Here is a 13,110-nt window from a genome sequence, read left to right as displayed (position 1 = left end):
TAAATAGAGCCGTGTACCGTGGCCTCTGCTGCTTGAAGTTTGTTTTGTTTTTCAATAAAAGATCAGAAAGGGCGTAGAGAGCGGGCTTTAAAAGACGAGAAGCGATTGGGGCATGACTGCCTGTCTTGCTTTCGCGTTCTCAAGGATAAGCACTCTTTGGAAAAAAGCGACTGCAAACAGTATCGAATGTTATTATATGGCTAGCTCCGTGAGCGGGCAAGATGAAACGAGTCCTGCGTTGTGATTGGCTACCCAAGCGGGCAAAATGGTACGATCTTGCTCGTTCGGGACTACCCGCTGTGTCCCGCAAGAAAATAGTGTTTATATATATATATATATTATGAATCCTTTATTGACCAAGCTTGCTCGGTCAAGATGGACGGATATTGACATCGTTCTTTTTTTACGTGTATAAACGCGCAATAAATAAGCTTGGCCAATATCCAGCTATTTCGACCGAACAAGCTTGATCAATAAAACCTGTATAATAAAGATGAATGACGTCACAAGTGGCACAGTAACCATGGGTTTTCAGCGCGTCCTTTTTTTGGGTCAAGAATACATTAAGTGCAATCTCAATGGGTTAAGAATACAGTAAATTAAACGCATTTAATAATACAGTGAATACTCATATGCAGCATCTATAGCTGAAAAAGGGTCTGGATATTTTTACTGGAATGTCAATCAATGCATAATAATTTTTCCGTGATTCCTCAGTTCTCAGGTAAAATGACTCATTTCTAAGTAAAACGCAAGATCCTAGTTCTCAGTTTAAAAAAGAAGCCGAAAAAAGAAACATTTTTTTCACGTGTTCAAACCCCCTGTGGACGCCTCAATAAGCTTAGTTTTTTATTTATAGACATTTCACTTACCTCTACAGCACTTTTCATTTCCCGTTCTCCTTTGTCAACACTTGCCCTGAACATGTTGAGCTTTTCTTTATCATGTCCATTCAAGATGCCCGGAAGTGAAGGTGCTTGAGGAATCATGATTAAACAAGAAGATCTTTAAGATCTTACAACCGCGCTTTTAAAAGTTAACTGTTTTGGTAGCATGAGTGACCCGAAGAAAAAAAACGAAAAAAAAATATCGGTTTTGAACCTATTTCCAGCAAATTTGGCACACTGGAAGCTGAGAAAATTACTCTATTTCCGGCCATCATTTTTCAGCTCTTTTCGTCATATCCCCCCCTCGGGAGGGTTTTGTAAAGTTAGCGAATTAGTTGCAAGCCACCGTAATGGTGATTGCTGTCGGCGAAATGTTTATTTGCTAAAAAATTGCGGCCAAATCTTTCGGAGATGGAAGTCAGGACATTTGTAAGGATACAGAAAGTAATTTGGGACCAGTTGCTGACTTGTAAGGCTGAAATTATCCAGAAGTAAGGTTTTTTTAACTTTAACGTAACTAAGGCCACGCGGTGAATAAATTATCGGCTCTTCTCACCGTCTCGTTCTGTTTTTTGTTTCGTTCTCTTGTGGAGTCCGCCGAGGTCATTTTTTCGTCTAAATAACTTGAGAAAAGTTCGAAAAAGATGTTCCTCTTAAATTTTCAGCTTTCAGGCAATAATCCTGGATTTTTTTGACCGAAACGTAGGTTCACTGGTTATGTTAATGTGTTTCGGTGGCTATGGGCGACCGTCGCTTCCTTTGTCGACCCAAGCAATGAAGCTAGGTTACAAAAAAAATTTAATAATATTTAGTTCTGGTTTTGTTCGATTTCGTTGAAATTTTAATATGATGAAGCTGGATTGTTAACGAATAGATTTTAATACTGCCGATATGAGGTAGCTATTAACGCTAAAGTGATATATCGCTTCGATGTCAGGGTTTTGAAGAGATTTTTTTGCAACGTGTAGGTTCGGCGTGATTTTGTAATCTGAGATTTCTGTTGACAAGGTTTGGCGAGTAAACATTACAGATTGCGTAATTCAAAGTTGGCCGAGTGGAGATCTGCGTCTGGTCTCCGACAAAAAAAAAATTAAAAAAAATAAACCAAGGGTAGAACATGAACCGCGCTCGGCCCATGGCCGCGCGGTTAAAAACAATTTGAAAGTTGTATCTGTGTGGACTCAGGTAAAATGCAAAAAAAAAAAGAAAGAAAAAAAAAATTCAAAAGTGCTATCCGGTTAGGAAAAAAATTAACATAAATGTTATACAGTATACCGTCTTTTTTTCAGTAAGGGGAAATGGATTGTCATTTTAGCCACGCAAAATGTTTCCTTTCCTGTTACGCCCTCTTATTCGTCACGTTCTCTTTTCGAATCGCTGTTTTCATTTTCTCGACACACGGTCATATGCTAATCATACAAAGAGCTGCCTTTTTATTTTATCGTTGGGAGCGGGTGGACATTTTCGCTAAATTGCTAATAAAGTCAATGAATGTTATCGCCTGTTAGGTTCATTAATTTTCTACAGTCGCGAAAATGAAGCCTCAAGAAATATGACCTGTCAATTTTACCAAATGAAGCGCGCTCAATTAGTGAGAATAAATCATTTTATTTTATACGTCCTGATTTTAATTTCATGACAATATCGAACTCTTGCTGCCGAGACGCAACGGCAAATGTCGATTCTGGGAATCCGCTGGTGTGTTATTATTTTTTGAGATCAATTTGATGACTGCCTTGCTCAGTTTCACTCGCCGCATGTCTTTCATCCGCTGTGAGTACAGTGAGAAGGTAAAAGATATTATTTTAGACGTTTTCCAACCCCTAGATGTTTGCCTTGTGGTCCACAGATCTGATAGCAAGAGCTTTGAAAGCCATATTGTTTTCTTTATTCTTATTAATTTTTCCCTCGCAGCACATTGTTTTCACCAATAAGTTTTTGCGGTTATCTCTTTACAAACATTGGTTTTCCTCCTACATTTGAATTTATCACTAAGTGCGTCAAGTCTGCTATGTTCAATGGTTATTTCACCAAAAAAATTCTGACTCAAATTAAATAGGGTTATATACAAGCGCCTTTGTACCCAATGCAAAAAAAGAAATGGCCTTCAGCAATTCTTGATAACAATGTGAAGTGTGATCCATAATCATAATTTTCCATTGGACTAAAAAAATGAACTCAACACGATCGTGAAAGAGATAAATTGTGTCAGTATATTGCTTGCTAAAAATAGACGTGTTCTCACAAATATCTAAGAACAATGGATTTTAAATGGAACTCTTTAGAAAACATTCGAGCGAAATGCTTCCTGTATATGCGACACTGTCTCTCAGTTGACCTCAATACAGTGGAATTTTTCCATATCAATCAACACACCGCAATATCTTGCTCGGTTCCCTTGCACAAATAAAAAAAAACATAGGTTTTAAGCAGATTAATATATTTTGTGGCGCATTGGCTTTCACACGAACTATGTATTTCAAGCGTGGATAACTATTGTATCTCGGCAGTCCTTGAGGAGACTGAAAGGTGTCATCAAGAACACAATCTTGTTCGCTTCTATTGTCACAGACACTCGGCTTTTAATTACGTCACATTAGGCTGTTCCACTTGAATATCCGCCTGTTTCCAAATATGACGAGGTTTCTGTTTCAGCCCAACACTTCTAAAACTAAGAATAGTCGTCAGAACATGTACAGGGAATAATACAATGTTAGGAACAGAAGGAACATGCTAAAGGCCGCTGTAGAAAGAAAAGGTAAGTCCCTGAATAATCAAGTTACTTGATAATTTAGAGTCAGCTAGAAGACACTGTAGAAGACTAAATACGTAGAAATTGCCATAGTAATACAAAGCAACGATTTACGATTCCATTGACGAAAACAAGCCCAAAGAAGTCTTGCCGAATAGTGTAGGGGTTGTCGGTAAATCGTAAAATGGGAATTTTGCCGATCATAGCTACGGCTAAAATATAAGCTAAACATGATTGAAATAAGGTAAAGGAAAACCAAGTTGTCTCCCGATTACGCCACGGCAAAGAAACTCCAACGGAAGTCATTTATAATACATCTGAAACCATATCGCGAAATAGAGTTTTGAGTCGGTGGGCGCCATCACGAGAAGAGGAAGGTTTGCAAGTGTGTGAACAATCGCCTTGATAATCGCTGATGAGCGAAAAATCATTTCCAAAATGATGACTTTTGAACCTTTGTAAAACAGCAGTCTTCAGCCAGAGCCAAACGAAAATGAAGAACGTGAGCTCACAGGAGGGCATTTCGTTGCCACTGGTCTGCCTGCCGGAAACTCTAATGCACTCCTCACGACTCTAGCCGACTGTCGTGTATTCTGGTCAAGTTTGTACTGGTTCCCGTCCCTCAACTCTCGTTTGGCCTGAACTTCAGTAAAAGACTTATACATCTAGAAGTTAGTTTTACTTGCGTCCAACGAGATTTAACAAGGCTTGAGGATTGATCTGATTGCAAGTAGTTCTTTCGACCATGACATTGTTTTGCACAATTAAAATAATCCCAATTTTTGATGAGCTTGAATATGTAAGAATAATGCTTCAATGGAGAAAGATTTTCATATAATTAGGGTTTTTATTAGAAATTTACCCGATCGGGATATCGTAGTATGAAAGAACGCGCAAAATTGAGTTATCGTGCCAATTTTTAAAATGCGATGCAATATTCACAGTCATGGAAACCTATCAACATTTGACGTTTTCGAAAAGGAACGAATATCTCATTCAATACCAATTAAATTTATTCCTATAATATCAGGGACTGTCAATGGATGGCACAGGTGTTACTGATTATTTTAACCAGGCTAAATGTGTTTATGATAATGATATGGTAACAATTATCATCCGAGATTCCCGATGAGCCATGGGCTTAGTTTTAGTTCCCTACTTAGTCCATAAAAAATGCCTATCCCTCTCAACCTTTTCATTATTCTTTAACCTCAATATCGTCTATTTAAATTGAGAGGTCCTTCAGTAGTACATTTACCTGGCAATATAATGTAGGTAGGTCCTGTCAATTTATGAGTGTAAAAGCGTTGTTATACATGTTCGTTTTTTCTGCATCTTTATTAGGTCAAGTGACTATAAACATTGACAGACTTCAGACATGGCCGCTGACATTGCCGTAGCGACAATACTCACCACCCTTATCATTATCGACATTGCTGGAAACCTCCTCGTTTGTTTTATTATAAAAGTAAATAAAGATATGAGGTAAGCTTACAATGACTGTAACTCTAACATTTATACGTATTATTGTTCGGAAACAATCTCAAGGGTTATTTCAGTAAAAATTTCAGTAGCTCGTTACTCCCCGTTGCTGGGGAGGAGAAAGTAAGAACCAGACTATCTGGAGCTGGGGCTTTTTTGTGGCTTCCTCAGCATAAATTAGAATGTAATGACTTACGATAAACATCTCTACAGGGAATGTCATAAGTAACATATGGCCATCTGGGCCTCATGGTAGAATGAATTGAGTGGCTGAGTGGAAGTGATTATCATATTATAATATTCCTGTTCTCTCTCTCTCGTCACTAAGAGTACCTCATACATCAGGCTTCTCCGAACTGTTATTTTAAAGAATAGAGTTCCAGACTTGAGCTTCATGCATTAGTTGTTGAGTCGAGATTGATATTAACTCCACAGGAGTCCAATCAATTATTTACTTGTGAACCTAGCCATATCAGATATCACGTTCGCGACGTTTGTAGCTCCAAATCACATCTTAAAGAGAGCCTTCACTCACCCAGACGGGATCGTTGGTTCATGGTTATGTAGGTTTCTAACAGGTGGAAACGTGGCGTGGGTGGGAGCGGCTGCCTCGTCTGTCACCCTGGTTGCCATCGCCGTTGAACGATACTACACGGTCACGTGTCCGCTTGGTAGCAGAGGGAAGCTCACAAAGCGAAAGCTGAAGGTAGGAGCGATGAAGAAACAATAAGATGAAGTTTTGAGTGACTTTGATGAGTAAGATTAGACACCCTGTTTTGATTGTAACTTGGGTTCACGAATATAGCTGAGAAAGTTATATAAAAAATTGCTAAAACAAAATCGATGTCGTGAATTGCCTCATTGTGCGGTGTCTGTATCTGTATGCGATGCAAATGCGCAGTTTGCACCATACTGAATTATAATTTCTCCAAACATTACGTCATTTCAAAATTATAACAACCACTTTTGTAAGAAAATGAAGTATTGGGTATCATCTCATGATAGCATTATGCCTTATGTTTGGCTGACCTCACCTCCGATAGTTTTATTTTCCTTTTTATTATCTCCCACATGGGGGCATTAAAGACACCATCGACTTTTTTTATATCCATTCCTGCAGGACCTCTTAGATTGTAGTTTTCCGCTGGGTCTGCAGGGTGATCCTTCTTACGTTAGCTGTTTACAGAGTTTTACCTTATTAGCACAAATGAAAAATATATCGTTACTGTCATAAAATGATAAGAATATCTAGATTTTCACTTTTACAATCACAAATTTTGATTGTTTGCACAGCTGCCTTAATTTTTCACTTATTTATATTTTTCTAGTTACTTTTTTATTGTAGTTTTTTTGTCCAACTCCTATTAGTTACATTATAAAAAATAAAATTTAAATTTTAAATTCAAATTTAAAATTCTATCTTTTTTAGAACTCGTTTCCGGCATTACGACATTCACGTTTGAATGACAAATAAGCAGTGCTAGTTTTATTGAGAACGTGAAGTCTTTTCCAGTCACAGCGTCCCAAAAAAAACCCGGATGGCAATCAACCGGGGATTTGCACGTACCGCTGTTTAGTTCTTCAACACGAAGTCTCATTCAGCATGTTAATATGTGGTTTATTTTTGGCCGACTTTAGGTGATTATTCCCTGTTGCTGGATCTTTGCATGGACTTTAAACATACCACTGATTATGGTTACAAATTTCGACAAAGAAACAGGCGACTGCAAGTGGATGTGGCCTGAACAGTGGATGGGCGTGGCCAATGAGACCACTTGGCTTGTTGGGTTGGCTTTTATCCCCTTGATGGTGATGACTGGCTTATACTCCAGAGTTGTACATATGTTGTGGTTCAAAAGGAGTAATGACAACGAGCTTCCCAATCGACAGAGGGTGAGAGCTTAGGAAAAATACGTTAAGCCACAAGTTGAAAGCTGGGGAATTAATAGCAGATTTTGCCATTAAATAAGCGTGGTTACCGTACTATTTACTATAACCAGGAGTGAGAAGCCTTAGCAGAGTAGGTTCCATTTTGAGGCCCTGAAACCGCAAAAAAATAACAGTTTTCAGTTGTAAGAGGGCGACGTTTTCTTTCTGGCCAATCAAGGTATCTGATGCGAGAAACAAATTAAAAAACACATGCTAAGAGGTCTAAGAGTAGAATCTTTTTTAGCGTTTGCCTCTATTTCAAACGGAGGCGACATTTGAGCAAAGCCCGTTTTGATATTTGATATTCCTCAATTACAACAGAGACGAAAAACAACATGAAAATGACCAATTCTTGATGCGAAGTCTGTAAATTTGGATCCCGCTAATTCGAACTTCGTACTCAAAACCATTTCCCTTGGATTTGCCTCGCTAAATCCATTGTTGGTTAAGAACTGTCACAGCCGTATTAAATGAGTTGATTCGTAATAAAGTAGTTCCACCAACTGTGGTTATTCCAGCAGTTTTTGTCTTCGTTGTATTTTCAGGGAGTTTTGAGAGTGCGGAAGCGAGCCACTTTGAGCGTGATCACTGTCAGTGCCATCTTTGGAGTCTGTTGGATTACTGCCTTATTCGTTTACGTTCTAAGCTACTATGATATCTCCATGTTTGGTCCTCACTCGTACGCCATTGCCGACACGATGTTCATGTTCAATTCTGCTGTCAACCCTTTTGTCTATTCGCTGTTGAATGAGCGATTCAAGGAAAAGTTGAAAGGAGTGATATGCTGCAAGTCTTCAACTGTAAATGGGGCTCGTGCATCCAGGGAACCTAACAGAATCGGGAAACCCGGCAGCACTCCACATGCGGCCCACAATGCGGGTGCGGGCTGCAGCTCTACATTGTCCGTGGATCAGTCAGGTTCATCAATGCTTTAAGGAGACAAAAGATAACCTGATGGCTTTTACGGACCATGGTGTTGGAAACATCCATAGACCTCAGGTATGGAAGGAAGTCTCTTAAACAAGTCATGATACAAGTGGACAACCTTTATTTGTACACTGGCATAATTGAGGAAAAACTGCAGTTTACGAAAACAGCATTTAATTACAAAAGTAAATACAGAGCTGCTCGAAATAAGCTAGAGATTCAAAGACGAAAACTAAATTCGATGTATATTATAATATAATGACGTGATTTATAACATATCGAGATAGAAGATTCATTTGAACATCCTTTTTACATTATAATGCTTCGTGCTCTCGAAGTTTTTTGAATAGCATTTCAGAGAAATGCTTCATTTGTGATAAGTGTTTAGGGTGCTGGTTTTGTAGTCAGGAGTTTACTTACTCAAACCCTAATGTAGTTCATCATCAGCTGATCGTGAGTTGAAACAATCAGCTAAGCTTTGTAAGTAGTAAAGCCAAGCTCTGTAACTGAGTGGTGCAGCCTCGCTTTGTAATTGAGTATTTCATCACGCTTTAATGTGTGACTGAGTATTTGAGCCATGCTTTGCAACGGATTGGTTTAGCCACGCTTTGTAGTTCGTTTTGTCAATTCAGGGTTATGTCATGTGCGTTTAATAATAATGATATTAAAATTTTTATAGCCCCATTTCCCAATGGTTCAATGGCGCTTACAAGAAATTAAATCTTAAACAAATGCCTACTGTGAAAAAATTAGGAAAGTGTCAGAAACAGATAAATATTTAAAAAGATATATAATTAAGAACTTCAACTTAAAAATGCTCGTTTAAAAAGCCACGTTTTTAGTTTACTTTTAAACAAACATTTGTTTCCGCTGTTTGGTTTCTTTGATCTTTTAAATCTTTAATCATTCTTTAGACACGGTAAAAATTTCACCAAGGTTTACAAATATATCATTACAACTTCATTTACAATATAGACAATTTATTTATCATTTATTATATATACAATTTATTTACTATATGATTAAAAATTATGTACTCATAACAACCTGTTTTCCATGAATGCTGTGTATCTATTTTATACATTCGAGATTGAGCAAGGGCTTTAACTTTAAGGGAGTTAGCCTCTCTAAGGCTACAGGGTAGCCCGTTCCAGAGGGTTGCACCACTGAAACTAAAGATATTTTTGAGGTCATGGAAAGAGAACCATTAGTGTGCTTTTGGAGTCTCTTAAAGAGTAGCGTGTTATATTTCGTTTAGTAAATTTTAGATGAGAGGTATTCTGGAACAAGACCATTCAAAGACATATATACCATCAAAGCTTTATGAATTTCATTTTGGGCGTACAGATCTTTCCATCCGAGTTGCTAAAGCAGGCAATTAGCATCAGCATCATAACTCGAAGAAGTCAACACACGTGCGGCTTCTGTAGCCTGCCTATCAGCGTTTTGCCGTAGTTACCCCAGATTAAATTGCAGTAGTCAAAGTGAGCATTGTATATGCTGAGAAGTGTAGATCGTGGAACAAAGGGTTTAAAATTCGTTTCATGGCTCCAATTCCGGAGGCGATATTTTTACAACGTTTGTCGATGTGTGTTTGCCAGGTTAGATTTTCATCGATAGATATTCCAAGTGATTTCACAGAGGAAACTTGTTCCACTGGAACATTATCAGTAAAGGGCTCAAGTGTCTCAGGCAGAGTGCTCAGTTTTTGTCTGGAGCCATTCAACATAAATTCAGTTTTAGTATAGTGTTCAGGGAAGGCTTGTAAGAACTAAGCCATATATTTGCTTAGTTTTTGCAGATCATGCGTCAGACTATACTGCATTGATCCTAAGTCAGATTCAACATATGTAATGTGGGTTTCATCAGCACACATTCTTGACAGTGACTGAATGATAAGCAATTGGAAAGATCATCATGATATAAATTAGAAATAAAGGTGCGCCTAGAATCGATCCCTGTGGTACCCCACATTTTAGGGAAGAGATATCTGATAGACAACCATTTACAAGACACTGCTGCATGCTTGTCACTGTCCTGAAGCTAATTGTCAGTATAATTACAATTCCCAGAATGATTCATAGACTGTTTACTCCGTCAAAGACATTTAGTTAGGTTTTCTTTAGAAAGAGTGGTTTTGATGGACTGTGTTTGGAATCTAATCATCAAAAAAGCATATGTCCCCAACACCGACAGGTCTTACACCGCTGTGTCTTCGTTTTTGAATATGTAAATGGCATTATAGATTTTAAGTTTCGTCGGGGACTGGGACCCACATTACGCAGTCATGCAATCTAAGCTTTGACTACAGAAGTATGTAAACGTGTCCGGAAATACACTCCCAATAATGTGTCAATCCGAAGCGTTGTTAGTTCAGCTAACCTTTACTTACTCAGTTGTGTTCATGAAAACGTATAAAATCCACTTCGAGACTCCTCTTGGATACTGTCTCCTGCGGCCAGAGAATTCCAGGAGAGTTTGATACAAAGCGAATCAGTGACATCCTTTCTTGTAATACTCGTGGTAAATCCAATTTTCACTTACCGCGAGTTAGACGCAATTATGGAAAACAAGGCCTTTTATATTAAGGAATAGCAGAAAATGGAACAGTCTTGACAAATCAATACGTGACATGAGGTCACTTTTACATTTTAAGCATGCCTTGAAGACCGCAGATTTTTACCTCGTTTTTATCCTGTAATTTTATTGAACACGAGCAGGTGTTTTTAGCTAAGAACCGTGCCCTTCTAAAAGGTGTTTACCGATAGCCGAATACTTGTGTTCTGCAATGCGTTGATGAAGATGTCGGGCTGTATAACCAACATAATCTGCACCACACAGATCACATGCCAATTTATAAACAACGTAATGCTGACTTACAATACTCGGCAAAAATCTCCTTAATGAGGACCAATTTCGTGTTCTCAAGAAGTGCCAAGGGAAATTTGTCATCAAGGGACTGAGGCCTAGCCCTAACACTCAGAGTGACTCCATCAGTGCTAAACTCTTTGTTTAGCTTGTAGCATATTTTTATGCTACCTTTCCTTTTAATGAACTATTGTTTTCCTTGAATTTATAGAATATTCATACTGTTTTTTTTACTTGATAATGACGTCTAAGAACGTCGATATGTCGAGTACTTTTTAACCGTTTAAAAATTTATTAAATGTTTTTAAGAAAAGTTTTTTTCGCAGTTATTATTATTGTTATTATATTTATTATTATATTTATTATTAGTAATAGTAATTGGACCGAGTAGAGTACAACTCATAATGGTGATTGAACTGAATGGAGTGCAATTTGGTCTGAAATCATACGTGTGATTTCAAAACTGAACGAGCGCGCAGCACGAGTTCGATTTGAAATTACAAGCATGATTTCAGACCAAAATTGCTCGACACGAAGCTCAATTACCACTTTAATACATCGATTTTTAATCGCCTTGGCCAGTACCAATATTTCATAATTTGATACAGAAGACGGTTTGTTAAAACCAGAACCAGAAGCGTATTTACATCTCATTTTGTATGCAAAACAGAAAAAGATGCAACTTAGGACACAAAATAGCGTGATTCGTGAGTAAATTGCGCTGGCTTTCCGTTAATTTGATTTCTGGCATTGAAATCTGATTGGTTGGCTTTTTTAGTGTTCCATTCTCGTTGTCGGGGAAAAAGATGCGATTTAGAGCACGAAAATAGTGGGATTCAAGAATATATCGCAGTACTGAGAGCCAATCAGTTTACAAGGATCACTAGTGATTTCAAAATGGATGTAATAACGTGGCAAATAGGCGCGCGGAGAATAAATCACGATCCTAAGCATATTGAATTTCACAGCGATTATATAAGAATCTTTGTACCTCGTAGTAAGACGGATGTTTATAGGGAAGGGATTTTCGTCTTTATTAGTGCATCCAGGTCGAAGTACTGTCCTGTTGGTGTTTTACAACGGTATTTAGATTTATCTAGTATTGACTTATGTAGTTCTCTCCCTTTATTTAGACCGCTTGTTTTTCACCGTAGTAGTTCTAGCTATACCCTGAGAAGTGGAAAGATTTCTTAAACTACTTATAGAGATATCTTAAGGGATACCTTAAGTCAGCTGGGCCTCAACCCTAGTGATTATGGTCTTCATAGTTTAAGATCCGGTGGTATTACATCTGCGGTACGTAATAGTAGTAACTCGATTCCAGAAAGACTTCTTAAAATACATGGTAGATGGAAATCTGATTCTGCCAAGGATATGTATGTTGAAGAAAGCCTTGAAAACAGGTTGCAAGTAACTAAGTATTTAGGTTTGTAATGCATTATCGAGTGTATATTAATTTCTCCATACAGTAGTGTGTAAAAAATTGTAAAAAAAAAACCAAAACCAAACAACAAACAACAACAACAACTTTGTAATTTCTTTTTTTTTTTTGCAGTCCACTCTGTATTAGTAACTATCTATCTTATAATAAACTGTTTTGGACCCGCTTGCGCATCCTACCATATTTCTCGTGTGATTTGTTTGTATTACGGGAATTTAAGGGTAAAATGATTTACGTTCGTTTGAGCGAAGCGAATTAGAACGTAAGCGATCTTTTTGTGATTTTTTAAAGATTTCGACCTCGCATCATGATATCAAGCGATCCTTAACGTAACGAATTATTTAAAATTACTGACGGCTAGAGAACAGGTTGGCTAAGTTTGTTTACTTATATGTAGAATAGAAATTGACAAACCTATGGTTGGCGGAAATGACAAAAAAATCTCTTTTTGATTATTTTTAAAATTAAATGTCGATAGACTTTTTTCGCTTGGTTGGTTTGTTTTCCCATTACAGACCAAGTGATATTCTCTAGAGAATTGTTCATTTATCCATCTAAAAGTTATTTATCCATACGCACACGACTATTTGAAAATTTGAAAGGAAGAATTCTCAAGAGTATCATCACATGGGCTGAAATGGGGCAACAAACCGCGTAATCGAATAAGGTGTATTATTCATGCCCCCGTGGATTAATTCTCAGAGTCAGGTTAAAAACATTCTGCGCAATTGTTTTCAGTATGAATAGGCATAAGCTCCAAACAATCCAATCGCAAGTTATCGTTTTCAATCATAGTGTGTTTTCCTTTTGGCGCCTCATTAACT

The 13,110-nt window shown here is 37.7% G+C and overlaps 2 protein-coding genes across 2 annotated transcripts in view; one reads left to right on the top strand and one right to left on the bottom strand.

Annotated features, from left to right (window-relative positions):
* Positions 1-989, bottom strand: part of LOC110040124 (uncharacterized) — a 26,957-nt gene extending 25,968 nt beyond the window's left edge. The window contains exon 1 of the mRNA XM_089283620.1: positions 873-989. Within this exon, the coding sequence (XP_089139746.1) occupies positions 873-989 (117 nt within the window). The remainder of the gene's footprint in view (positions 1-872) is intronic.
* A 2,206-nt stretch (positions 990-3,195) lies between these two features.
* On the top strand, positions 3,196-9,023 carry LOC110040120 (allatostatin-A receptor-like). The gene is made up of 5 exons (XM_020745307.2): positions 3,196-3,645; positions 4,984-5,124; positions 5,557-5,827; positions 6,760-7,014; positions 7,596-9,023. The coding sequence occupies exons 2-5, from the start codon at positions 5,018-5,020 to the stop codon at positions 7,983-7,985; spliced, it is 1,023 nt and encodes a 340-aa protein (XP_020600966.1). The 5' UTR covers positions 3,196-3,645; positions 4,984-5,017; the 3' UTR covers positions 7,986-9,023.
* The last annotated feature ends 4,087 nt before the right edge of the window (positions 9,024-13,110 follow it).

Source organism: Orbicella faveolata, unplaced genomic scaffold, assembly GCF_042242905.1.
Source record: "Orbicella faveolata isolate gen_17 unplaced genomic scaffold, um_ofav_v1 contig_12, whole genome shotgun sequence".
Taxonomy (NCBI): domain Eukaryota; kingdom Metazoa; phylum Cnidaria; class Anthozoa; order Scleractinia; family Merulinidae; genus Orbicella; species Orbicella faveolata.
The sequence above is the reverse complement of the archived record's forward strand: the minus strand, read 5'-3'. Positions and strand labels throughout refer to the sequence as shown.

Bases quoted from the DNA above. Each gene is read 5' to 3' on its own strand.
- LOC110040120 (XM_020745307.2), top strand. From the start codon at position 5,018: ATGGCCGCTGACATTGCCGTAGCGACAATACTCACCACCCTTATCATT. The intron at 5,828-6,759 runs GTAGGAGCGATG...GGCCGACTTTAG, and splicing joins TCACAAAGCGAAAGCTGAAG to GTGATTATTCCCTGTTGCTG. The intron at 7,015-7,595 runs GTGAGAGCTTAG...TTGTATTTTCAG, and splicing joins AGCTTCCCAATCGACAGAGG to GGAGTTTTGAGAGTGCGGAA.